Source organism: Hippoglossus stenolepis, chromosome 19 (assembly GCF_022539355.2).
Source record: "Hippoglossus stenolepis isolate QCI-W04-F060 chromosome 19, HSTE1.2, whole genome shotgun sequence".
Lineage (NCBI taxonomy): Eukaryota > Metazoa > Chordata > Actinopteri > Pleuronectiformes > Pleuronectidae > Hippoglossus > Hippoglossus stenolepis.
Window position 1 is genome coordinate 7,565,287 of NC_061501.1, and position 27,771 is coordinate 7,593,057.

Consider the following 27,771-nt stretch of genomic DNA (forward strand, 5'->3'; position numbering starts at 1 on the left):
TCCCTGTTTGAAGACGAGCAGTGAAAATGTAGGTTAGCAGTTTGTAGTCCGACTTTCTAAGAGTATTACTCTTCTGTTTTCTACTAATCTGGGCTCTTTGTCCGGCTTTAGGGACAGTAATCCCTTTTTTCATTGTGGGTGGACGTATATAGGTTTCAAATATTTCCATAAAAACTCAATACAGTGGTTTTTTATTTCTTTCCAGACATGCTTGTAAAGATCTCCTGAGACCTGTCTGTTCCAGAGCCTTTGTTAGGGGATAGGAGACCAATTACAGCACAGCTCTATTGAAAAATGTATTTAGAACTGTAAACCTGGCTATAGAATTTGAAGATTCAGGATTTAAATTACATTTTTAATCAGTGATTCCTATTGACTGCAATCAAGGATCTGATGTTCTCATTTTCAAAACCACAAATATCAAGCCCCTATTTCATGTTGTCATAGAAACCATGTGACCATGTGATCACACACCACTTACATGATGAATTTAAACCTGTGGTGAAACCAAAATCAAGAGCAAATCATAAATTCCCCTGCGGCACTGCAATTACACAGGTATACTTTGTTGTTCAACTGATTTTATTTCTTTTTCTGTATATCAAAGAAAGCATAATGGAGACCAAACACAAAAAGGCAGGTACAAGTGAGGAGGAAAAAATAAGCTTAATCAAAAATCTAACAATTCATAACAACACTGCCACTATTATTGTTCAATATTCAAAGGAATACCATACTCTTGATGAGCAGAGGTGGCATTTAAACCATTATGGATCAATAATAATCAAAAAACAGTGATGAGTAGTAATGATAAATCGTATAAGTAGTAGTACAGTTATAACAATAGTGATAATCAAAGTGACAAAACATAAGATAATAAAAAGCAGATCTCCATAAAAACCTATCTAGTTTGGACAGTGCAACACCGTGTGTTTGAGTGTGTGTGTTTGTGTGTGAGATCCCAGTCTTGAGGTCCAAGCACTGCAGTCCTTGCTTTACAGACAAGATACAGTTTGCAACAGGAGTACAGGTTATTATTCATGAAAGCGCATTGTTACCCTCCTCCTCATTTCGAAAAACCACACCGAGTGACTCTTAAATGTCGTGTTAATGGCTGTGTTCTTTTTAAAATGTCTGTAGCTTGTGCAAAAAAATTGTGGACTAGTGCAAGTGTCAAGCCGTGGGATGTCCTTTACAGTTTGCATTTATGAACACCTCTCCCGCTCTCTGTCGACCTCAAGATAGCTTTTTGGTTTTTGAATGACAGAAAAGCAAAGGGGAGGATTACTTTGGAATATCAGTTATTTTTTTAATATATTTCTTTACAAAAGTTCACGTTTTCATTTTGCATTTTTTGTTAAAACTATCAATAGTAACATTAATATACAACTTAAATCGAAGGAAAACATCTCTAGTATGTTATGTGTCCTTCAACACAGCACCATCTTATTAGCTCTCAGTCAACACATTTAATTTTTCCCAATTCGCTTCCAAGACTGAAGTATCCATTAGTCCCTTAAGGATACTGGTAAAAACCCAACTTTCTACCGCGTCACTCACTGTTTCAGGTCTCTTCACAGCACGTGCTTTACCAGGATTAGTAAAGTCCGAAAAACGGGGACAGAAAAAATGTGGGACACAGCCCATTTCAAGCCCCATTCTTTTAACATTAGAGGTTTGGGTTTGACCTAAATAAAAAAATCTGTTAAACCGATTTTTAATTGCTTGTATTGTCATTTGTATAAATACTGAATTGAATAGAACGGAGACCATAACTTTGTCTTATGCACAGAACTCATGGAAAACAAAACTGTAAAACTTTGTGGAATCAATCCGACCCTTCGTGCCAGATGTGGATGAAATTCACCAACATTACACAATGATCACCTGGGCTTAAGCTGATGTACCTGGTGGTGTTTCCTCATAAGGCCGTCATATTTCTACACCCACACTAGGTGCAGACATCATCTTCCAACAGGTTTGAAGAGCTGTATTCCAACATGACATCTAAACATTTGGGTGAAAAGTTTAAAATCCACAGGATCAAACCAATTTGTTGTAAAAGCAATAGAGTTGGTAGTTCAAGTCCTTGGCCACGAGGATAATGAGAACTTTACAGGCAGGATTCCTTATGTCCCAGATAAAGAATACGACATTCAGAGACTTTCCCCCCAGACATGCATTTGAAGACATTTTGGAACAGAGCTCTTCACCATTTTTCCCCAGGATTTTTTATCTTCCACAGATCATTCTCACACCTAAAGCATGTTTCATTACACTAGAAAAACAAATTTATTTCACGTGATTTATATTAATCATCCAAAATGCTTTACTGTATCTTTCCATAAAAAGACACTTGCATTAGAATGCTTAAAAACATTTCAAACTATGTAAAATGTGTCAAAGTGCCGTATGCCAGGATTCTAGGTTCCTCAGCCTCTTTTTGCCCTGTCTATTTGGATTGTCGTGAAAACTGCAAACAGGTAAAAGGGGACAATTAAACAGCCCTATTCTCTCTTAAGTACCTCTTTTTTTATATATCCCAAGTCAGTAGACACAACACTTGTCTGATCACACTGCCATAGCAAATTAAAAGGTGACAGTCAATACCAGTTAATCCTCTTTCAATGGTTCAGTCCAGTCCTGGTTTCTCCAAGCAATCTTTGCTCTAGAGGTGAAAGGAGGTGTAAGAAAAGCAATTCCACAGGAGCAAACTGGGAGTTACTAATGTGAATATCTCGTGTTATTATCCCAAAAAGTGTTTCTGGGCCGACCATCAAATGGCCACTTCCAAAGAGGAAATACTTTTGCATCAGTCTTTAGAGTAGGACAGTTCAAGCATGGCAAGTTGAGTGCCTTTACAAATTATGGGAAGGTCACAGAAGGAAGGTTTTTTATAACCACAGGGTTAGGACCAAAAAAGTTTGGATAAAGTGTGTGTTAGGATCGGGGGGGAACTTGAGACGCGTTCATCACTAATCAGACAGTAGCTGATTAGGTGGGAAGCAGCATGGAAATAGTCTGCTGTTGTGTTGAATTTCCAGGTGTAGATTATGTAGAGACAGTGAAGGTTGAGCAAATGATAACGGGTGCAGCGGAGCCAACTTCAAAAACTAAACAATATTAGCTTTTGATTAGTGCTCAATTTTGTTTATTAAAATCTGAGGAGCCCAAATGGGTCCGAGAAAAGTCAGTGTGCAGACCAATCGTGATCTGAGTCTTTTAACTGTTGCTGGTGGCCGTTGGTGGAGGCGACTCAATAACCATCTCCCCTCCAGAACCAGTGCCCGAACTGGTAACCGGAGTGGAATGAGAGACCTGCGAGCCCGGCGCAGCACTTCCGGGTCCGCCATTACCGGTGCCGTTCTTGTTGACGGTTGTCGCTGGTTGGCCAAAGTTAGTGGTTCTCAGGGTTGCCAGATGCCGTGGGGAGAAGACGTGGGCCCTTGCTGCAGCTCGGGATTCGAAGCAGACGTTGCAGGCATCGCAGCGGCCTGTCAGGGTTTCCTTTGGCACCGGCTGGCCGGCCACTGGGGAAGCTGCAGGTTCAGTTATTGTGAGATGAACGGGTTTGGGAAGGATGGGACGATTAGCTTTGAGAGCGTTGTACTGCAAGTAGGTTCCTGAGCTCATGTCCACCTTTCCACCTGACAGAGGAGACTGGGAATTGGAGGGTGGGGTGGAAAGACGGGAACAAGTTTAAAGCCATGACTGTTTAAAGCCAAATTTGTTGCAGTTTTGATTGAAAGAAAATATTCTCCATTGTCGACAGTATCATAATGTTCATGCATTAAAATTTGATTACCTCCACCAAGAAGTTTGTATTTCACCCATGTCTTTGTTTATTTGCCAGCAGTGTAATCTGCAATACTGAACCGAGTGGCACCGAACATGGTGGACGAACTCGTCAAAACTGAATCAGTTAAGAGGGGTAGATACAAAATTTATAATGGCTTTTTTCTTAATTTTCATTAAAAAATATATATTTGTGTCTTGACATAAAAATTTGACATGGGGTGTTGTTTTAGGAGTTTTGTTTTTGTACGATAAGAGTGAGACAGACACGTAGGATTGTATAGCCTTGGCAGAGGTATGCATTTAAGTGCTTTTACAGTTTAATATATTGTTTGTCTTTATGGATAGCAAAGTGTGACTACTTGAAAATTGGTGAAAATTAGGTCTCTGTATAATTATATGACAACAAAGTTACATTAATACCAAATATTATGATTAAAATAATGCTGGACAGTATTTTCAGAAGTCAAACATTTTTCTGTCAGAGAAAATTAAACTTGAATAAATTAGGGCTGTGCAATTAGGTTGAACTCTATTATATGATAAATGGTTTGTTTATATGAAAGTATGTGGAAAATATAGCAAATTAAAATAAAATCAATATCCAATGTGAAATTATTGCACAGTAATGGTCATAAAGGCCTGTAGTTTGTGTGTGTGTACTAAAGTTAATTAAGCTTCAATTCCACTTACCAATTTTTCTTGCTGCAACCTCCATCGCTTCTCCTTGGCTCTTGTGTTTTGGAACCAGATCTGCACCACTTTGAGCGGCAGACTGAGCTCAGTGCCAATCGCCTCACACTCCATGGCATTAGGATGAGCACAGGTCTCGTAACAGGACTGCAGGATGGACAGCTGTAGGCAGGACAAGTGTGTGCGTGGCCTACGGCTGGATGAGTGGGACAGAAAGCCGCTTTCTGTTGGACTCGATTTAGCCACGACTGGGGTGGAGGGGCTGGCTACTTTGGCAGAGCTGGGGGTGTTCGGGCTAACTGGTGCAATGCTGGGGTGGGGGGCGGGGATGGTGCGAGGAGGCGTATGTGTGGGAAGAGCCAGCTGTTCTCTTGATAGAGTGTTGATCTTTATGGGGACCTTGGGGGTCCAGTAGTTCAGCCCATTCTGTTTTTGTGGCACCACCGTCGTGGAAGGAGGCCTGTTGTTGATGGGAGTCAACTTGGGCACCATGCGGTTAGTGCTCCCTGGCCCAGGACCAATCTCATCCTCATTGTCTCTATCTTCATCAGTCTTTTCCTCGTCACTCTCCTCTAGTTTTCGTTTCTGGGCTGGTCGTGGGGCAATGGGGATTGGATCCTTGGGTGGGGCTAAAAGGCCAGGAGTGTTGACTTTGGGTGCAACTTTGACCATAGTAACATTGCTGGTGGTTTCAAGCTTGGTCTTTGGCACTGCAGAGATGCTGCTGCTGCTCAAAGGAGAGACCACAGTAGAAGAAACAACCTCTTTAGGCTTTATGGGAACTGGGATGAATTTTTTTACCATAGTTGGTTTGCCCAGCTCTTTTACAGGGTCCCGCTCAGTCTTGATAAGCGTGCGCACAATTGGAGAAGTTGTAATGGACCCAGTATTGTTTGAAGCAGGCTTGTTGGAGAATATGGGTTTGGAGAGAGGCCAGGTAAACTTGATGAGAGGCTTGCCAACTGCAGCCAGAGTGCCATCACTGATAAACCTGACCTCACCCTTTCGTTCCCTTGCCCTCATGTTCTGGAACCAAATCTGAACAACCTTCTTTGGAAGGTGGACCCACTCTGAAATCTGTTCAAACTCATGCTTCCCAGGATTTGGGTCTTTGAAATAGCAGCCATACAGAATGTCAAGTTGTTCAGCTTGAATGATGGTTCTTGAACGACGCATGTCCCGATACCTTTTTCCTTTAGCCTTTCTTTGCTGCTGGTCTTGGTCTCTCTCCTTTTCCTTCTCGTGTTCCCTTTCCAATAATGTTGCATTCATTTTCTCTGTCGCCCTCATGTAAATACTAGACTTTGTCATGTTATTGCAGTTGACCAGACTCATGCTGCTGTTGGAGGAGGGCATGGCACTAACAGATTCAGGCTTAACTTGGACGACTACCAGACCTTTGGATGTGGGCCTCAGGCCAAGCCCATCCAGCAGCTGCCCCTTCTGTGCTGCAATTTTATCAGCCAGGGAGGAAGAAGCCGATTTTGAACTGTTTTTCCCCATGCTGAGGTCCAGGGCAGACTCACAGTCCCCGCCGTTTGACAGATAATGAGAATTTTGGTTGTGGGAGAGGGACTGCGAGAGAAGGGAGCTTGAGAAGCGTGTGATGGTTGGTGGATTAGTAAAGACTGGTACTTTGTTCCCATCTCCAATCATTGAGGGAGCAAGAGAGAGGACATATGGGCTGAGGAACTGAGTAGAAAAGTGAGCGAGGGACAAGGGAAGTGAATGCAGAGCACTGGTGGGAATCCCAGGATGATTCACTGAGTGGGAGTGTGAACTTGGAGGATCCCCTTGGGCCTCCAACTCTAGATCCACATCTGAGTCCAGTCTCTCCTTCTTGACCTTTACCTCATCGCGCTCAAACTCCCCCTTTCGTTTTTTCCTTCGGGCCCTCTGACCTCCTCCACCCTCCTCATCTTCATACTCCTCCTCAGCATCAGAGAGAAACACAGTTGTGGAGCGCAACACCTTTCCTCCAACTGATCCTTTATCACCATGGACCTCCCGCTGTGCTTCACCTTTAGCAGGGCTCTCAGTATCCTCCCTCACAGACCCACTTTGACTTTCCTCATCAGACACAATGACAGAGGTGTAGACCTCATTTTCCGAATCAGAAGTGAGACAGGAATCTCTCCGACCCGCCATTCTCATATCCCTCTGTCTGCGTTTCCCTCTTGTACGAGACAAATCTATTGCCTGACTCCCTGAAGCTTCAGCATCCTCGCCTTCTGCTATAATCAGTGAGTTTTCCTCGTCATCATAATCATTGTCAGAACTCTGGGAGTGCCTTGTAAATCCTGCCAAACCTTGCAGGTGGTCTGCCTCGGTTGCCCTTTGCCTCTGTCTGGCATGTCGCGCTTGTCTCATCCACCTACGTACTTCATCCTCGGAGAGCCCAACCTCTCTGCCCAGCGCCTCACAGTCTTCATGGGGAGGACTTGCAGCATCAGCCTCGCTACGTGACTCAAAGAACGCCCAGAGAACCTCAGACTGGAACTCTGACAGCACTGGAAGGTCTTTATAAATTGATCCTATTATATTACAATGGGATCGAATTTGGTTGTTAGTTAAGGCATTTGTACTTGGACTGGATTTTGGGGTGCCAAGGGAACCACAAGGGCTAGTCCCAGATTGTGATTTTTGAGGGGTAGAATCAGGACTAAGTGTAAGGTTTAAATTAACAGGACTGAGGGTTGCGTTGCTGGGCACAGATGCAGAAGGCGAGAGGCTGTTATTGCGGAGGCTTTTCTCTGTGCCCGCTGGGGAGAGATTCAGGCTAGCTGCTTTATCACCTTCCAGGTCCAACTGATTAGTCGAGCGGTCTCCATCTGTTGTGCTATCTCTATGTGCCTTCCCACTGTCTTCACTATTCTCAGCTGTCACTTTTCTTTCTATATCAGGACACTGTACTTCTTTGGTGTCCTTTTCCTTAACTTTCTCTGTTTCCAAGTCATCTGTCATCCTGCTATCCCTGTCCTTAATCTGAGCTGAGACCTTCTCCTCAACTGTCTCCTCACTCTCTTGTTCTCTCTCACACTTTATAGTCTGTTTTTGCTCTTCTGGGCAGAGCTGTATGTTTGTTGGAAGTCCTGCAGAGGGCCATTGGCTCTGTAAGCTGTTAAGTCTTTGGGTTAGGAGGGCTTGCTGGGCTGTGCTGAGACCTACAAATGGCACACACTGGGTTAAGAGCTGGCCTTGCTGGTTCTCTTGGTGCTGCTGAGTTTGGGCTTGCAGCCCGTTCAAGATCAAGGGCATGACCATTTGAGGCTGAGGCACGAGCTGATGTGCGGCTGCACCAGGAGCAGCACCGGCAGCAAACAGGGAGGGGAGGAGGGAGTGAGAGAGGGTGAGGAAGGCTGAGACTGCCTGAGCTGAGGCCACGGGGGAGGTGAGGAGGGAGGGAGCCACTTGTGCAGTCTGAATTTGCTCTCCGTCTTTTGTAGTAGTCACCATCACGGTTCCAGGAGCCGTACAGTTTGTGGTGGTCACTAACTGAGTGGATGCACTTCCAGATGTGCTCACTCCAGCATTTGGAGCAGCTGAGGTGCTGCCTCCTAAACCAGCAGTGGCCACTGCACTGTTTGCAGCTTGTGCAACAATTCCAGCATTCCTGCTGCGAGTCTGGTGCAAGACAGATTTCATATGGCTCTCAAGGGTGATGGCATGATTGTAAGAGACTCTACATACAGCACACTGGTAGGGTTTGTTTGATATAAATGGCCGAGACAGAACAGGAACTGCGGGAGGTTGGGGATCGCTTTCCCCACTTTGTTTTGCAGGGCCTGTCGTCATCCTCTGAATGTGGGATGTAGAGTTGTAATGAACGCTCAAGGCAGTTTTGCTAGGAAAACTTTCCAGACAGGCATTGCATTTGAATGACCGAGTGTTATTTTCAGCTGGCACACCATTTTTACCAACTGACTTTTCGCTGGCGTCTGGGATTTCTGTGTTTTCAGTTGCATTTTGCTGTTTGGCTCCTGTCAATTGATTTCCCTCCTCTTCTGGCTCAGGCTCAGCTTCACATCCCTCCTTCTCCATTATTTTCTCTTCCTCCATCTCTTCGTCTCCAACTGTCGGGGTAGCGTCTGAATTCTCGCTTGATTGGCAGGGCTCTGAACCGCCGTCTACAGCAGGCTTTGATTGTGAGGCTTCAGAATCTGATAAAGGAAAATAAAAGGTTTAATTTTTATGTTATAGTAAATGGGGCACTAACTAAAATCAGAGGTAAAAATTTACATAATTAATCCTTATATCAACCCACATCGGTGAAACATTTCCACTGTAAATAAATGGCTTAAATTCCTCAGAACTTTTCCAGTCTTTGCAGAATTTCTAAAATACAACCAACAGAATTTTTGAAAAGGTCCACATTCTACAAACCCATCCAATAATCAGAATGTGTTAATAGTGGTCAATGTCGTGATTTTCTTCATTTAAGTTTTTTTTTAGCTTACCTGAAGACTTCTGAGCCCCTTTGTGCTCCGCTCTTCCACTGGCACTGTGTTTCAGAACAGCCTGTAAAAACAATAAAAGGAGACAGTCAGCAAAATCACCACAGAAAACTTTGCTCTCAACCGGTTCCTTTCAGATGAGTTTAAATCTACCAACTCTTTGAGCAGCCCGAAATTTGGGCGTGACTCACTGATGTTATACACAGCTTGCTTGGCTAGCCTATGATTTTCAAATTATCCTAAAAGGTGTGTCATAAACTGTCTGATCAATTCATTCACCGCATTAGTTCCCTATTAAACACTTACGCACATACTAAACTGTCATGGAGCCAACACAAATCATGAGTTCACCGACATGTTTATTTTTGTGATATTTACTCAACCCTTTAAGCACTAATCCAAACATTACAATAATAAACACGTGTTGACTGCCTTAAATTAATCTGCACAAAGAAGTCATCTCCCTCAGTCACAACTCAAACTTCTCATTTCTAATGTATCAAGAGATTATGCAAGAATAAGTGTAAATTTATGTTTTAATTTTATTTAGATTTCATTATGTTCACATCACAATGTCAACACTCATCCATCAAATAATGACGCAACGCTGAGGTTGTTTGGATAATTTTAGTAAAATCTGTATAGTCATTAGGTTGGATAGAAATCCTTGTATTTTGATAAAATATAAACTGAATAAAAGATTTGTTGATGAGCTCTTACCTATGTTATTGCACTGATAATATATTATAAACAAGTACTAGACAAAGAAACTTTCCAGTGCATCTATTCTTTGTAACCTGTTTAATATAGTGTATGTGTGACCACAGAAAGGGATTAATAAAGCTATGGGATCCTTTCTCATAAATACGGCAGATTTTAGACAAAATAACAGTAAAAGAACAGTTAGACAACAGTCACTTCTCTTTGGCGAGGCTAATGTGTGTTAAAAGTTAATTCAAAACTTTGTGAGAGTCTATTTATGACAATTGTTTCAATTTTGTCAACGAGATTTTTGATCATTCTATACAACTCTCCACAAAACACTTTGTTTTTGTATTGTTTGTTTCTGATGCCCCAAAGTTGAGGTATCTATTTTAAAGCTTCATTTACATCAACTGCCTCAAAAGCTGAAATCAACCTCTCAGACTCTCACAAAAAGGAGAACTTAATTTTAACCACAGAGCTACAAATTATAATGTGTTTGTACCACTCCTGTTCATCAACCAGCAACAAGGGGGCTCATTAAACAATATGTACAAAAGTTATGTATGACCCAGAGTAACCATGTCTCACCCTTCAGGGTGTATACTATGTGTAGGGAATATACATTGGCCATATCACCCAGCCATACTTACAATGTCCAGCAGTCTGTTGACACAAGATGGAAGTACACTGTGTTGCTCGGTTAGATGCAGAGACAGGAAGGATCTGTCTGTTTGGCCTTTTTGGCAGAGGGGGCACAGCCACTCTGCCACCCCATTGCTTTCACTGCTCAGTGTCTCTCCAGACTCCTCCTGACAATTACAAGAGCATGTTAGAGAATCCTTCTCAATTCTGGAGCAGCAAATGTTGATCACAAAAAGACTATATAAAAAGGAGTTCACAAGGCGGCAAAATGGGATGCAAGAAAGTAATTTCATGTGACCAATTTTAAGATAAAAGCATATTTGTGACCAGCCTTTATCATGCACAGCCCTGATCTGCAAGTCCCCTCTTCAATTAGCATGCAACAGTAAAACTAACCCTAGCTCAGTATCTCAATCCTGCAGGCTTTTAAAGTTTCATTTGTGGTTTCTTCAAACATTAACTACGGTTTGTAGGGAGGTTCCCAACATTCTGTCTGGAATGAGTGTCTCAAATCACACAATAAAGCAATTGTCTTTGAAAAGTAGTGGAGGATCCATCTAATGATTGCAGTGGGTTTTTACAATGCACCATAATAAACTGGGCTCCAGATTTAACAAATACCATTGTGTCAGACTCCTTTGCATTCAATCTCACTGCGCACACTGATCCAATATCACGTGAGCACATAAATGTAATAAATGCAGAACAGACTGGAGGAGAAGCAGCAAATGATAACATGTGCTGCTTGACAATTTACAATCACTTCAGTGCCCCCTCCCACTCAGTTTGACCGATACACGGAGCATGTGGCCAACATGTTAACTGGGATCCCAGATCATACTTGGCTCCAGCTCGGAGCAGTGAAGTCGAGAGCAGACCTCGCAGCTCTGGTGGGTTTTTTTTTTTTCACCCTGCTGCAAACATCCATAATCCGAGATGCAGCCGGACAGCAGTTGAACGCCACCACAGCTACAGTCCTCACTTCCTCCTCATGCCAATTAGCAGGCTAGCGAGGGGTAATACGACCACATAATGTCCCGACGAGGCTGCATCTGCACACTATACCATCTTTATAACCCACCCTTAATCACCATCTCATAATTAAAAGCCGGGACAGAGCTGGACTGACGCCTCTTCGAGCGTAGTTGGCTAATTAACGAGAAGTCTAATTAGCTATGCCGAGCGGAGATGAATCAATTAGCTAGCAGCTAGGCTTGATCGGCGGCTGAAACGTCGCATTACAGCGGTGTTTCTGTGCGAGCTGGTACCGTAGTTGAGAGGTAATAATCACCGCAGTGAGAGCCGCTCACTTCTGCGTGACAGGCGTCGGATCGGGCTGGCTGCCGTTCCTCTCCGTTGAAAAACTCGTAAGCCCGAAATGAACCAGGAGCTCGGGAACAGTCGTGTGACTTTGCTAGCTAGCCTGTTAGCAGACAGATAATTAACTGCACCCCCCTCCCTCCGGAAAAACTCTGCCCGGTCCAGGTGGGAACTGCAGCTCCAGCAACAACCGACTGGTTCAGCGGGATAGAGGAGGAAAAAAAGCACAAACACACACCGACTTCGGGTCACAAACCTCGGCCTCGAGTTAGCTCCGTGCCCCGCTGGCTGAGGACGTGTAGCGCCGTTCCGCCGCCGCCGCCGAGCGCAGACCGAGGCCTACACAGCCGTTTAATTAACGAACGTGGCTCCGCTCACAGATGTGTTAGAAAACACTGCCTCCCCCCGTCCCTCTCACACATACCCCCCGCCCAGCAGACCCCCTTTAGCCGCGTCCTAGCGCTGGAATCCACACCTTAAAAACACTTCGGTGCAACACATGTCCATGTAAACTATGATTTCACCCGTAACTGGCTCCGAAGAAGAAGCGCACACACACCAGCTCCGAAAGCGGAGGCACGGGCCCCGACGGTGGGGGTGGTGTCGGGAGGGAGCAGGGCGAAGGAGACGGAGGAGGAAAAAAAAAAAAGTTTGGGTTTAACGTTGGATTCGTGCGGGGGATCGGGTCAGCGGCAGGCTCGCCACCGTCGCCCCTCGGTGCCCCGGCGGTCGCAGGCCACTCTCCCGCACGAAGCACCGCGATCAATCGATCGGGGGAGCGCGTTTAATTAAGTTGAGAGCAATTAGCTAATGCGTTTTACCTGCATGGTCTCCGCTCCAGCACGCACACACGCACACGCTTCCTCCGTGGCTCCTCAGAAGTGAAAAGTTTTCTTTCCTGCCCTCCCCTCTCCTCCTCCTCCTCCTCCTCCCTCCTCTCCTCTCCGGCGCTCCCCCCTCCCTCTCCCCTGTAGTAAACAGACCACAGCTCCCCCCGAGGCTCGCTGCTGACATTCAGAGAGGGGACACGGAGATAAAGCCTTATATAACCCGCATATCACTCTTATTTCGGTATTATATCAGCGCTGATCGCCGATCATCGATCCCAGATCAGTGCCTGGATCCATTAGAGTCCGCAGATTACGCTGATCCCACCCTCCTATCTCCGCCCCTCCCTTTTAATATTAAACCTTCCTCATTCTCACGTTAAAGGTGAACAGGAGTGAAGTCCCCCGTCCCGCCCGCCCGCCTGCACCGTGGCGCGGTGGCGACCCTTATGACAGCTGGATGGAGGGCCAGGCCTCTCGTGTTTTCCTCGCCACACCGTCCCGTGTGAAGGAGGGTCTTAGCGGGGTAAATATTGACGGAGCAGGGCGGATTAAAACGGCTCCATTTCTGCCCCCGCTGCCTGCGTTACTGGGGCAGCAGAGGTGATGCTCCTCAACACTCCCCTTAGCTGTCCGCCACTGCGCCTGTGCAGAATTAAATTTTCGCTGACGTGTTGCAGCTGCCCGATTTGGTCTATCGCTCCGTTTTTGACGCCGAATGACACGGATCTCAGAACCTGACCTGCGAAGGTGCGTGAGGGGGCAGTACGCGCGGTTTCACGGGCTTTTTTAAACGCCCCGCGGTTGAGTTTGTGGATTTATGACTCGGAGTTCGTGCCATGACCCTGCATTAGCTGCGTGGGCTGAATAAATCAAGCCTGATTAGAAAGAAATATCACTTTACACAAACGTGCAACTGAGCACTTAATATTTACAAAGCAGTGACGAACAGGTTATAGTAGTAAAGGGTTCGGAAATAAGAATTAATAGCTAACAGAATAACTGAATGCACGTTGGGGAAATCTAGGTTAAATACCAAGGTAAGGCTATAAGTAACAGTAGTAATGTAAATCTTTGCCATTACAAGTAAGGGTCACAGAAAAGAGGAAGAAACAGAGGGTTTATTATTGTTATTATTATTATTGCATAGTTCAGTTATTGTTTAAATGTTTTATAATGTTGGTAGTTGTATCCACAATAGTGCTTTATATCATAATTTTTTTTTACATTAGTAATAAATTACTCTGCACAGTAGCTGTTGCTGTTGCAGGGTAATAAAGTACAATGTCTCTTTCTGAAAATACTTAGTTCCTCAAAACTAAAGAAAGGTATTCTCAAGTAAATTCCAGGTTCATTAAAACTGTACTTACTGTATAGTACTTAATAAATATGCATAGTTTATTTTCTCTGGTTTATGTATAATGCATTCAAGTTAGTATTGTGGTAAATGTAGAGTCTATTGCAAATGTTATTGTTGTTAATGCTATTATTGTTAATATCATTATTATTATCATTAAAACATAAAAAAAGCGATACACTTTCAGCAGGAGAATAAAAAAACATAACCTGGTTATATAGGATTATGTTGCTGGTGCATAACTGTCTTTGAGTATTCTTTTGGTAGTAACTGCTAACTGAAGCTGTAAGGGGTAATAAAGTACACTATATCTGTGTGAAACAACTTAGTTGTTTAAAACTAACAAATGCACTAGAGTTAAGATAAGATAAGAAGTCCTTTATTAGTCCCGCAATGGGGAAATTTGCAATGTTACAGCAGCAGAAGACATCACATAAGTAGCATGCAGTACATGTGTGAAGGAATATAAAGAAATAGAAATATACAACAATATATAGAAAAAATATAAAATGTGATTAAATCGGTATATACAGTGTAAAGAAAATAGAATGTGTTAGGTTCAGGTTCCACAAAACTGTACTTTCTGTACTATGCATTGTTAATTTCCTCCGCTGGTTACTGTTTAATACATTCAAGTTAGTGTCGGGGTAAATGTTGATGGATAGGTAGATTATTTCCTAAAAAACATGGCAAAAACTATAAGACAGCATATATTACAGTGCATTCTTATTTGTATTGTTCTATTGTTATTATTATGATAAAATGTTAAAAATGAATACCTTTTCAGTAGAGAAAAAAAACATATCTTTACACCTGCCTGTTAGGTTACTGACTGTTAAGGCTTGAAGCAGGTTAGAGGTAATTTAGCCGGACTCAAGATCCTACAGTACCGTCGGTGTTGATGACACTGTGTCCATTTCAGATGAGCCTGGAAGTGGAGAGAAAGTTTATATGCGACGCTGACACTCTGAAGACTCTGGAGGAGCTCGGGGGTACGTGTTAAATTTGTCTACCACACATTTAACAGATGGGTAATTTTAGAGTCCAGTTATTTATCCGATGCAGTGATCCCTGTCAGCTTACAAATGTTCACAGAAATTATTTTCCAACCTCTAACAGTGCTCGTCTCTGTGGTTGGTTGATGTTTAACTGCAGAAACACTTCATGGCCATCTGTGTATTTATTTAACCATCTCTCTTCCCCCTCTTTTCTTTCCTCAGCCGTCTGTGTTGGTCAGCAACAGTTTCTAGACCAGTATTTTGACAACCCCCAGTTTGATTTGACATTGAGAGACATGTGGCTGCGTAAACGTAAAGGATGCTGGGAGCTCAAGTGTCCAGCAGAGGAGACGAGTGGGGAGCAAAGTAGAGCGGCAGCACTGTGCACTCGCTACAAGGAGATAATCACCCTGCATGAAATTCAGCTGAGAGTGGCAGAAGTCATCCCAGACGTTTGTGAGGACAGAGACGCAGAGACGGCCTCCTCACACCAGGACGAGTCTTGGCTGAGCAGAAGGAATCTGGCATGCTTTGCAGAGTTTACGACAGTGAGGCAGTCGTTCAATTTAGAGGAGGGGGGCGTGCAGATAGATCTGGACCAGGCGGACTTTGGCTACCATGTGGGGGAGCTAGAGGTGGTCGTACCTGAGGGAGGAGATGTGCAGGCCGCTCTGGAGAAGATTGAAAGAACAGCTCAAAAGCTGGGTGAGCTCAAAGCTGTCATCCTGCTCAGCCATTTAAAACCATACAGCACCATGTATCATGATATTAAATTGCCATTTCTTATCCTTTACAGGTCTGACCGGAGATCAGCGAGTTGAGGGAAAAATGACGATTTTCCTCAAAAGATATCACCCAGAGCACTACGCGAAATTGCTAAGTGCGCACATTTTGTGAGAGACCACTGATGGTTTTAACATGTGTGTAAAGTGAGATATTATTTATTAGAAAAACATTATCTAAAATGTGCCAGTAACTTTAGGGATGCTCAAAGTTGACGTGTATCTCTAAGACATTTCCTGTACATTCAAGTTGGGTAAAGCAACAGACCTTTCCTCTCAACCTGAACTTTATTGGCCAATATATTGTAAAACAACAGTTGTGTGAGAGTAACTGTAAATACTGAAAATAAACAGGGTGACATACTCTCCATTTACCATCAATGATGATTGTTTTGTACTGCGATGTTATGATTAGACAGACAGCACCAGATAAAGAGCTGGTGACTATGTTTATTCTCAAACCACAATCTGATGGTCTCAGACTTTTTCTTCTGTCAGAAGTTACTGCTTCGTGTGCTGGAATCAACAGCTGCAACATTCCTCTTGTCTTTTAACAACAGTTCAAACTCACGTCAAGTTTTCACAATTAAAAATCTTTACATCCATGTTTATGCCTCAATAATTAACTGGGGCTTTGCCCCTGTACGTTGGGATGGGACATGGGCCGAGAAAGAACTCGTTAAACTTTATTCCTGTTCTTTTTCACTTTCTTTAACGTTGCCAGATGAGGGCGTTTTTTTGACATTTTCACCAATTTCCTAGGGAATACCGCCTTAAAACAACATTATGAAATACCACTTTACAATTGACACAAAATGAAGATATGAAATAAAACAGAATAAAAAGACAGGTAGGAATAAAAAGGGTAAGGGGTCGGGGAGGGAGGGGGGCATTGTATTCATGAAAGGGACCTCGGTCTCAAAATAAGACGGAAACCTTTGCCAGATCTTATTATAGTTCTGGGTGGAGCTATGGGCTGTGTATTTAAGACGTTCAAGGTTAAGATGGGACAGGCCCCTCTGGCAGCCCTTTGTGGTGGTTACATGACTTTAAGATAAATCGGGTAATAACACACACAGCGACATAACTTTATTCTTTTAGGTAAAAAATAAGAGGAGGCCTGTTTAATAAGCCTTTTTGTCCAGGATCTCTTCACAAACCTTTCAGCAAGTTTGGAGTAATTTGGGATCTTTTTCTTTTTTTTTAAAGCATACTACTGGACACCCATCAGGGCCTAATGCATTTGTGGTTCAGTTTTTATAATCTCTCCTGAAGATAAAATAATATTCTGTCTAGATACATCCAGTTTACCAAAGAATTCCTCTGGCATGTTTATGCTGAATCAATATGTTTTTGGTTTGAACATGAATTAAATTACTTTTCTATTGTAAGTAAAAAGGGGGAGCTGGAGCCAATCACAGCTGACGTACAGATAGATGCATTACTTTGGATTGACTTTGCCTCTCAGATTTGAACCCAGACGGTGCTAACCACTGCATCACCATGCCACAGTTCATATGCAAAAACATGTTTGCATATTGAACTGTGACTTTATGTCATACGGAAAGCAAATCTGAAAAGGTTTATAAAGAGAGAAACCTGATTCATCCCATCAGCAATCATGTAGGCTTATTAATACATGAATGCTATAAACATAGAGTCAGACATCCAGAGGAGGGACGCGTTTAAGTGCAGAGGCTTTTAGAAGATGTGTAGAGCTGCAGTTGTCAATCATCACTGCTCAATAGTTTCAGTTGTAATAAACATATAATGCACTGTTAGGTAGAATTTGTAGTTTTAGCTGTAGATGGTTGTTTTCTATCAAAGAGAAATATCTCTTTGTACGCAGAAACTACTGCATCAGCCACATTAGAAGGAACAAATTAAACTGTAATGAAGATAAACGCAACAGAACGCAGTGCATCTTGCAGAACAAACATGGTATGATTATGTGTCACTTTGCACAGACACAGCACAATCATGAGTAAAACAGATATGTATAATACAGTGGCATGCCCTAATGTTTACACATGTCTAACCCAAAGCCAGGTTCGATTGTCAATATGCATGCATGAAAATGCTGCTCCCCATTCACCTCGACTAACCCTGACTTTGTCTGAGGACACACCCAGGAAAATGACAGAAATGACAAGTGGCATCAACTGGTAGTCAAACCAGCTTCTAAACACAACAGCCTCATGTCACCACAAGTGAGCCACAAAACAACATGATCACAAATGGGCAACCTCAGAGATAAGGAGAGAGGTAAAGCGTCCACTTTGTTAACACCAAACTCATGTTAAAATAACATTATGTTTGATTTACATACACATACTCTTAGGTCCATAACAGTATACAAATAAAATAAAAAGGAGCTAAATACAAAATACAGCACAAAAGGATGCAATGCAATAAAATACAATCATTAAACACATACAGACTTTTGTTCCAGTGTTCCCCAAAACAATAGCTTTTTGCCTTTAGCTCTTACGATCCCATTTTCTGAGTCAGTTAATTGAAACATAAAATTATCAATAACATTTCTCAGCAGAGCCTGGCAGGGTGGGCCTCTTCAGAGTGAAGATGTGTTTCACAGATGCTTTGTGAATCGTCCACGTTGTCGGGTAAATAAACTCAGCACCATGGTCGTCACTGTGTGTGGATGAGCAGGAGAGATGCTGTTCGTCGTAAAACACTTTCCCTCATCTTTGTACACATTCATCTGATAAGTTAACTATATTTCAGTAAGTTGCACATTTTAATCTCTGTGCCTTTGTTTATGCTATTTCCCTGTATTTCTAGTGTAAACAGAATCTGAATCAGAAACTGGTTTTATTGCCAAGCAGGTTTACACATACAAAGAATTGGCTGTGGTGTATTTGTGCAAAGTGTAAATATAACAAATATATAACAAATATAAAAAAAGAAAAATACTATAAGCACCAGGGGAGGGGTTGTGTAAGTACTTTGTAACATTGGTGTTACACAACAATGACCTTTGGGTTTTTCTCGGTGTCATTATTCAGTGAGATAATATTGTTGGGGGGGGTTACTCCTTGTTTCATTAGTGAAACTGAGTGTGTCACATGACAGTGAACGGGCACGCGCAGTTTTTTTTTTCTCACACTTTTGTAAACAACATGGCGGCTGTCGGAGTGGCCCAGCGAGCAGACTGATCCCGCACCGAGCTGTCAAACCCGCAGCTCTCAGGGGGCGAACACCTCGTCACTGTCGGAGTCGCACCAGACACAAGCTGTTCTCTCGGTACCGACCCACGACGAGCTGGACCGACGTGCTGCCGAGAGGACAGACAGACACACGGTGAGGTTGACGCGTTAGCATCTGGAGCTAGCTCCACTAGGACCACCAGTGCGTACGGGCGGACGCGGTGCAGAACAACAACCGGGGGGGAGGCGGAACACTCCGGGACAGTTTGTTCTGACAACTCCCCGTGGTGTCCGCTCAGCTCGTGCACACGTGTGTCGCCCTGCCATTGTTAGCTAACTTGTGTTTGTGTCCGATCGTCTCACCCCACTGTCTCTAACCAGGCCCTCCTCAGTCTATGGGCTCTCAGTCCAGTTCTGGGATGTCTGGTGGAAGGAGCTCCTCCAGTGACAACCCAGCGGAGCGGTCTGAAGCAGCAGAGCCGAACCGGAGCCGCAGGACGGCGGACAGACAGACAACAACAGCATCATCATCAGCAGCAGCAGCAGCAGCCCCAGCACCAGAGGAGGACGTCGACCTAGCTGAAGTGCTGGCTTACCTACTGAGGAGGTGACATGACCCGGACACTGATTTAAACACCCTGAGGGGTCGTTCCATACCGTGTCAGATCATCACGCTGTGGGGCCACACTGCCACAGATCGTAATTTACTTTGTCATGCTGATTTGGTCACATGAGGAACCTATGGAACTGAAATTTCACCTGTCTGGCATTTAATTAAGATAAGAATAAGATAAGATGTACTTGCATTGAACCTCCATAGAGGAAATGCAAAGTTCACACAGCAGCACAAGGGGAATATATATATAGAATAAAAGATAAGAATACGACAAGAAATACTATATATACTATAAAAATGAAATAGTCTAATGGTCTGGTGGCAAAATGAGCCCCCAAGCGCTTTGACGCACAGAGGGAGATATGGGCTTCCAACGTTTTTTTACTGGTCATATTTGCCTTAATGTAAACCACAGAGAAATGGTTGTTATTACACTGTAAAGCTCCTTTCCAGCTCCATATTCAATCTAAAAAAATAATAACAACTGTTTTATGACTGATCATTACAGTTCAAATTGAATTGCATAAAAGAACGATATTTCAACATTTTGACCAAAGTTAGCTCTCATCAAAACCTCCAGAAAGTTTGGTCTTTGGTTTTTGAGTTGTTGCTGGTATATCATTAGTAATTCCTAACAGTGTTGTCTAACAGCAGTGAGTGAACAGTGTGTGTGGTCAGGCACATGGTACGTCTGATTTAATGTTATTAAATTATTCAAGTGTTTGTTGTGATGCACAATTTTCATTTCATTTCAGATTTCTTGCCGATGTATGTTCCTACGTGTGTTCCTCTTTAACTTACTGGTGGTTGAACTGGTGTGTTGTTTGTGTGTGTGCAGGGGCCAGGTCAGACTGGTCCATGGCAGTGGAGCCACAGGGCTGCAGCTGGTCCAGTCGTACTCTGACTCTGACGAGGACAGCGATGGAGCCTGGGAGGGTCGGCTGGGAGACCGCTACAACCCGCCAGGTAAGTCCCCACCCACTGCTGACAGATTTCACTCTCCAGGCTGTTGGACTGTATCACCAAATGCTCTCCAATCTCATTGTCTTTCCAAGCGTCTAATACGTGTTTGGCTCCTCTTTTTCATCCTGAGATAGTTGTATTCTTTTTGTATCTTTTTCCCATCGCATATTAGAAACCTAATCAATATGCCCATTCACTTGCTCACAGTGAATCCAAATCCTCCAGATAAGCTCCTGCTGTAGTCTCTCATGAGCTCACGAGGACAGTCTCCAGAGTTTTTACTCAGTGGGGGTTCTGGTGTCAAAAACTCTCGAGATTGTGTGGAGCATCTGACTCTGACATTTGCATAGACACATACAGTCCCTCCGGTTCAGTGCATGTCTGAAAGCATCTATATACTCTGGAGGGCCAGTGAATATTATTTAAAGCAAAAACTCTGTCTCCCAGTATTAAATAGCAGTGTGTTGGTACAGTATGTTACTGACTGTAATTGGAACCCACCCAATTCCCAGTATCAGACGCAGGATGAGCTCATACCAGTAATGTATAAGATTTCAGTTTAAGATACAAATAACTTCAGGGTAATGATATTGCTTTGTCAATCAGATTAAAAATAGACGTTTTGAAGATGAAAGGAAGTTAAGAGTATTTTTTTGCCTTTAAGCATATACAACGCTCTTTAATGCTCATGAAATGAACACATTGATTGAACAAACTCACAGTTTTATTCAGCTAGTGAATAGTAATTCCTGTTTCTTCTACTCTATATCTACTTGCCCACGCTCCCCTTGTCAGAGAACATCAGTAGAACATGTTTGTGTTTAATTTGTCATTGAAACATTAGTTATTTGTTTAGAGGTCCAGCAGTTTGGTGTCATAAATACATAGGACCATTGAATCTCAATGAAATGTATGTAGAACGTCCAGAAAGTTTGTTTACTGTTTGTGTTACTTTTCCAGTGGACACCCAGCCGGACACACACGAAGTGGACCTTAGCGAGATCCGAACTCAGATCCTGCTGGCCACAGCCTCGTCTGTCCAGAAAGGCCGACGCAGCTTCACACACATGCTAGCAGAGGTCAGCGCACTCACACGGAAACTCATGAGCAGACTGGCAAATTTCAAGCACTTTTGAAAATAAAGATGATTTAGTTCTCATCAGTTTCAGGTTGTTGACTTAATGTGATGTTTTCTTTACATTTTAGAGGGAAAAAGGCAGATGTAAAGGCTCCAGTTTTTCTCATGGGGAGTGCAGTCGTATCCGCACACAGTAAGCGCCTCAAACAATTACACATGTCTGATATTTCTCAACAAATTACCAGAGGGTGGCACTGAGAAAAACATCAGTTCAGAAAAGCAGCACATTAAAAAACCTGATTAAGTATTAACTTCTGTCTGTTAATTTATGTTAACCCTTGTTTTCCCCTCACAGTTTCTTGCCAAACTATGTATCCCACAAGGACACATACCAGCAGAAAGCGTTCTGTGGAGTGTACAGCGAGGAGGGCAACATGTTCCTCTCTGCCTGCCAAGGTAAATAACTCCAGATCCAACATGAGAACCCAGAGGAACCGATTCCGATCTGATCAGGATTCTTTGTGGTTGTTTAAAACTGCTTAGAAATCAGAGGAAAAACATGTTGTGTTACGTAGAGAATGTAGTCAGTCCCAGGGAACCACTGTTTTATTTTGTAGTTCCTTGATACAAAATGTATCTGTGTAAAAATACCAGAAAACACCACAACTACTAAATCTAGTGGCAATATGTTTATTTTCACGATTTAATACATCATTACTTTTTTATGCAGTTGCTGTTTTGCTGTCAGTTTTTCTTTTCTCACCAAGATACAGATGTTTTCCTCCTGGAAACACTGAATTAGAAGCCAAATGCTGTTTACAGGACTGTTAAATATAATGATTTGTATTTTCGGTTGCTCTGTGCAGACCAGAACATCCGCTTGTACGACACCACCAAGGGGCGTTTTAATCTGCTGCGAACGGTGAGGGCTCGAGATGTAGGCTGGAGCGTGCTCGACGTCTGCTTCACTCCCGATGCGCAACATGTGCTCTACTCCAGCTGGTCTGATTACAGTAAGGGTCCTGTCTTTCACCGTGTGATACAATGAGCCAATCATTACAGAGCTTTGGTAATACAGGAGTTGCCTGCCATCCCCCCAAACCAATTCAAAACATGAGCTAAATGTGATTTTGTGTTACTACCTTCCACAACCTGTGAGAAGTTTTCTCTCCAAACCACCTGTGCCACACATTTCTTGAAAGGTGACAGAGTTTTTTTTGTGTAATATTGCTTAAAACAAACACAAACCGAGGTAATGAAAAAATAATTTCAGCTCACTAATTGAAAAACGCTTCAGAAAACACAGAGAATCAAGTTTTTTGTAAATTCCATTATCATGACTGTCAATATGCTGTTTTATTCATGTCCGTTTTATCTGTCTGTGTTTTCCCCACAGTTCATTTGTGCAGTATAGATGGCGACAGTGAAAACCACACCTCCCTGGACCTCAAGTTAGTGTTTCCCTCATAGTATCTTATAACATAACAGAGAAGGTAATCCATCATTCCCTCCGTTCATTACCACCTGGATGAATGATGCTGTCATCACCTCAACCCCCACCCTCTCGTTCTGTGTCTTCTGTTCATTGATTCACACAAAGCACTGCTATTAAAACTCATGCACTCCTAACACTAGCATTGTTTAATGTGTGCCTTCATCAAGCTTTATGCTGTGGCATGATGCAGTACACAGTGTAGTTATGATTCAGTGATTGTGCCACTGCTGCAGTGTCAACCTGTGTGTGTGTGTGTGTGTGTGTGTGTGTGTGTGTGTGTGTGTGTGTGTGTGTGTGTGTGTGTGTGTGTGTGTGTGTGTGTGTGTGTGTGTGTGTGTGTGTTTAGTCCAGATGAGAGGAGGTTCTGTGTGTTCTCCCTAGCAGCCTCCACAGATGGCAAAGAGATCCTGGGAGGGTGAGTACACTTCACGTTTATGATTCAAGGGGGCGTGGAAACCAGGACTGAGGCTACTTCCACAATACTACGTTTTTGTTTGAAAACACCGTTTTATTTTTAATACCCGTCCACACAAACAGTTGCATCATTGTAAAATGCAGAATTTAACTGCACAGCAGCTGTTAGCAAAGACAACAGGGTCAGCAACACATGTAATTAATTATCCATGTTGCGTTCTACATAAGTGGCCGAGGCTAATGCTGGTTGTTTTCTACCGGAAGAGGGTCATGTGATAGGAGCCTGAGGAATCAGCAAAGGCTACATTGTGACTGAAAAGAACCAATCAGCAAGCAGTTGTGAGTGTCTACGTAATGTTTTTCCAAACATCTCATGCAGCCCTGGAGTTTTTCCAAACCTCTCGCCAGGATATATCTGTAGCAGAGCATGCGTTTTCAAACAAAGACTTAGTAATGTGGATGTAGTGCGAAATGTAAATCCGCACATCTCTTCTTTTTCTGACAGACGTTCGAGCGAGGTGGAAGTTGAATACATCTTTTCAACTTGTAGCTAGTGCTGTTAGTTCTTGAACTTTTTTACAGAAAACAGACCAACATTTAATACATACACGCAAACATTCACTTTAAACTACTACTTTTAATCCATTCAGTTTATCGCTCCTCTCCTTTCAGAGCAAACGATGGCTGCCTGTATGTTTTTGACCTTGAGCAGAATAAACGAACGTTGAAGGTGAGTGTGTTCGTATTTACTTTGTATTTGTATTATATGTGTTTTCTGTTTTTGCTTTGCTGGCATTGCTGCATCTTTGCATGTACCTGTAAAATCCACCACTGTTAAAGCGCTTTCTTCCACCTCCTGTGTTCAAGGTGAGCAGAATAGTAACTTATCAAGCTCACATCAAGTTTTACACCACCCTGCCGCCTGTAAAGCCCCTTTTCCATTGGTCAAAAAACCCACCGACACCCACTAACATCTGGCTTTTGGCTGCAATGGTAATGAATTCAATCAGCTTTTACTCCCGGGTCATGTAACATCTTCAGTAGACACAGGTTTTAATCGGCCCCTGCTCCGATCGGCAGTGATGGAAACATGACTAATTTGGCAAGACAGTGAGGTGAGAGAGCGCCTCAGTTGTCGGTGCATTTCTGATGTCAAACATGACTTACCAGGGGGGGGAAAACAGAAAAGGCAAAGTCCTGCACTGTCAATGGGAAAGAAGTCAATCGCCTTTTTCTTGCTAATTTTGGTGCAGCTGAGGTGTAATGTAGAATAACAGAAGGCTGCTGCCTTCAGAGGGACTAAGGGGGTTAAATCCACCTCCCTCCTCCCACAACCTCCCCCCGTGCAGAAGTCAGTCTCTGACCTCTACCATCTGCTTCAGCATGATCTTACACTCTCTCAGTCCGTCCCTAATTACCTCTGCATTACCGTGTCTGTGATTTATTTTGAACTTTTGCCCTTCTCTGCTTTCCTTTAACTTCCTCATGTATGTGGCTGCATGGAAAAGGATTATTCTTTGAATTTTCTTAATTTTAACATATCCCATTGAAAGACTTAACCTACACCTACTGTCTCCGACTAACAAGCACTGTAATATATTTTACTGAGGGAGAGCTCCAATGTTTCGAAAGACTATTAAAACATCCCGCACTTTCATCACCATGAACACACACCTTGTGTGTCCTCCACTCACCAAACTCCTACCACCAATACACACTCCAGCCCCACATAAGGATTAATCTGCCGCTGAAAGTAGTCTTCCAACATGCTCTGTTTCCTCCAGGTTAGTTAAACACTACAGCGAGCAGGACAGTCAGGGAATGGCCCACTGTCCGTGTTCTACAAACACATTGTCTTGCACACCCTGCAGTCTTAAACACACTGAATGCTTCTGACGTGTCTCTGGTCACAGATTGATGCCCATGAGGATGACGTGAACGCAGTTGCATTCGCTGACGGCTCGTCCCAGCTGCTCTTCTCTGGCAGCGACGACGCACTATGCAAGGTGTGGGACAGACGGACCCTGCGGGAGGACAGACCGCAGCCTGTCGGACAGCTGGCCGGACACCGAGACGGCATCACCTTCATCCACAGCAAGGTGGGGAACACCTGATTAATTAAATGCCAAACTTAGCTGAGTAGACACACATTCAGTCCATTATATTGGTCTCAGAGCATCTGAGGGTTGTTTTGTTTTCTTTTTAAAAATCTGGTTCTTCCACTTGTGTCCCGGTTGTGCCAGGGTGATGCACGCTATCTGATCAGCAACTCCAAGGACCAGTCCATCAAGCTCTGGGACGTCAGGAAGTTCTCACCCAAAGAGGGCTTGGCAGCGTCCCGCCTGGCTGTCACCCAACAAAACTGGGATTACCGCTGGCAGCAGGTTCCACAGAGAGGTGAGGAGGGGGGGGTCATATGAAGGAAGAACAGAGGAGGAGGTAAAGATTAAATGACCGCGCCAATGGGAAGTCTGTGATTAGTGAACAAAAATAGTTAGCAGTGTTTATTTACCTACTGGCCCTGTTGTCCCTTTCAGCCCTGAGGAGACACAAGCTGACAGGTGACACATCGGTGATGACCTATCGTGGTCATGGCGTGCTGCACACCCTCATCCGTAGCCGCTTCTCACCGGAGTTCACCACCGGGCAGAGGTTCATCTACTCCGGCTGCTCAACCGGAAAGATCGTCAGTGAGTGTCACCCCGTGGGCGCATGTGTCAGTTTTAGTGCGTTGATAATACGCACATCTACAAGAAGCTGCATTGGTTGAAATGTTTGTGTGTGCGTGTTTGCAGTTTATGACGTCCTGACGGGCACCGTGGTCTCCAGACTGTCGGGTCATGACGCCTGCGTGAGGGACGTCACCTGGCATCCATACGAGGACACTATCATCAGCAGCTCTGTGAGTAAAAAAAACCCCCCATGATTCCAGACAGCTTCATGACATCATCATACTAGATCTTTTGTTATTGTTTTTATTGACAGACCCCTAGCAACCAAAGTTACATATTGTACGCTTTAACGTATAGATTTCAGCTTTGATAAATCCAGAAGAAAGTTTTTAAATATATCACTGAAGTCACAGAGGAATTTGCTATCTTTGCCGCTAACCCATTAAAAATGTGAGTCGTGACACCCTGTCCTCGTCCTTCTCTGTTTGTCCACAGTGGGACGGAGCGGTGCGAATGTGGGAGCACAGACAAACGCATCCTCTAGACGAGGAGAGAGACCGGGACAGAGACTGACGGCGAGAGAAAAGAGACAAAAAGGAAAAGATGTCGGGGGAAGAGACATCACCACAGACGGAGAGACTGGCCCGAACAGAGGCCGATGATAAACCCAGAGGGACTGGGAGAGACTTTAAATATTTCCTAAAGTTAATGCTGGATATTAATGATTCCAATTATAGCGTGGATGTGAAGTGATCAGTTGGAAAGCACCATAGCCTTGACATTGTAACGGTCAGGTTAGAGGGACACTGAGGACAACCTGCTTCTGTTTGTCTGGTTTTCTTATGTTTTTTTGCCTCACTTGTTGTGAACAGAGTAAACAGGCCAAACATTTTTCATTTGGCCTGAAACTCTGAAAAATGTGCTGGAGCTGGAAAAAAAGCTACACGGCACTTAGTTAATGAGCTGTTGAAAAGTAATGGTAAGCTAGTTCAATGTCAAATCAATGTTGGATTTTGCAGGGAGCAACTGAGGAGGATGATTCTGTATAAATGTAAAGTACTTTAATGGTATGTGCATTCAGGGAGTGTATTTAGATTGTTGTTAGTGCTGATTTGACTTTGCTTCAGAGATTCCACATGTAAAAAAACATATTGTATATGAAAATATGGAAACAATCCAGTACCGTACTTGCCCTACAATAAACCTATTATGTCATTTTGTAAACCCGGTGGTCACCAGGCCCGCCCGAGCACACTGTTAGTTTACAGTCGACCTCACGGTAATGTTAGTCCTCTTTAAAGATGTCTTAAAGTGGAAAGCAGCTCCTGTATTTAAACACAGCACTGGTCTTGAGCACTCAACTCTGTAAACACCAGCCCTGAGCCAATAAAAACAAATTGTTGGCCAATATAAGCCTGTGATCTGCTCAAAAAAGGTTTGAATGTGTGTAATAATGTGTTAGAGACAGAAATAGGGGACGGGGGATATGAGTGTGTGGATTAAAACATACACACTCATCTGTTTATGCAATTTTCAGGTGTTTATATCAAAGCCCATATTTCTCTCTCTGACTGTTGTTTTACAGTAACAATAAAATCTTTATTTAAATGTTCTTGGTGAAATTACACTTTCATGCAAAAAATGCTACAATTTCATATTTTTACAGGAAAGTGTGAAGCTTACACTATAAAACACTGGAAACACATTTTTACGTTATTCAGACTTTTATTTTTCAATTTGACTATTTTCCTAAACTAATTTGTCCATTTAACTTGATTTGAATGCCTCTGACG

At 43.3% G+C, this 27,771-nt stretch overlaps 3 protein-coding genes across 5 annotated transcripts; 2 read left to right on the forward strand and 1 right to left on the reverse strand.

Moving 5' to 3' along the window:
- Positions 1–564: 564 nt before the first annotated feature.
- On the reverse strand, positions 565–11,689 carry zfhx2 (zinc finger homeobox 2). The gene is made up of 5 exons (XM_035142329.2): positions 11,558–11,689; positions 10,298–10,456; positions 8,946–9,006; positions 4,489–8,648; positions 565–3,660 (listed from the first exon to the last, which is right to left on the reverse strand). Exons 4-5 carry the CDS (start codon positions 8,545–8,547, stop codon positions 3,223–3,225), a joined length of 4,497 nt encoding a protein of 1,498 aa, XP_034998220.2. The 5' UTR covers positions 8,548–8,648; positions 8,946–9,006; positions 10,298–10,456; positions 11,558–11,689; the 3' UTR covers positions 565–3,222.
- Positions 11,690–12,806: 1,117 nt separating this feature from the next.
- Positions 12,807–16,178, forward strand: thtpa (thiamine triphosphatase). Of its 3 annotated transcripts, none has more exons than XM_035142336.2 (4): positions 12,807–12,962; positions 14,716–14,785; positions 15,014–15,496; positions 15,588–16,178. In XM_035142336.2, exons 1-4 carry the CDS (start codon positions 12,897–12,899, stop codon positions 15,686–15,688), a joined length of 720 nt encoding a protein of 239 aa, XP_034998227.1. In that variant the 5' UTR covers positions 12,807–12,896; the 3' UTR covers positions 15,689–16,178. The 3 variants fall into 3 exon arrangements, with proteins under 3 accessions (XP_034998227.1, XP_034998228.1, XP_034998229.1); XM_035142337.2 differs by lacking the exon at positions 12,807–12,962 and adding an exon at positions 12,991–13,186; XM_035142338.2 differs by lacking the exon at positions 12,807–12,962 and adding an exon at positions 13,223–13,476.
- A 2,502-nt stretch (positions 16,179–18,680) lies between these two features.
- On the forward strand, positions 18,681–27,590 carry dcaf11 (ddb1 and cul4 associated factor 11). Its single transcript, XM_035142330.2, has 15 exons — positions 18,681–18,894; positions 19,122–19,347; positions 20,195–20,322; positions 21,280–21,398; positions 21,526–21,590; positions 21,753–21,853; positions 22,264–22,410; positions 22,794–22,848; positions 23,239–23,307; positions 23,979–24,036; positions 25,220–25,405; positions 25,550–25,703; positions 25,844–25,996; positions 26,102–26,208; positions 26,474–27,590. Exons 2-15 carry the CDS (start codon positions 19,136–19,138, stop codon positions 26,549–26,551), a joined length of 1,632 nt encoding a protein of 543 aa, XP_034998221.1. The 5' UTR covers positions 18,681–18,894; positions 19,122–19,135; the 3' UTR covers positions 26,552–27,590.
- The last annotated feature ends 181 nt before the right edge of the window (positions 27,591–27,771 follow it).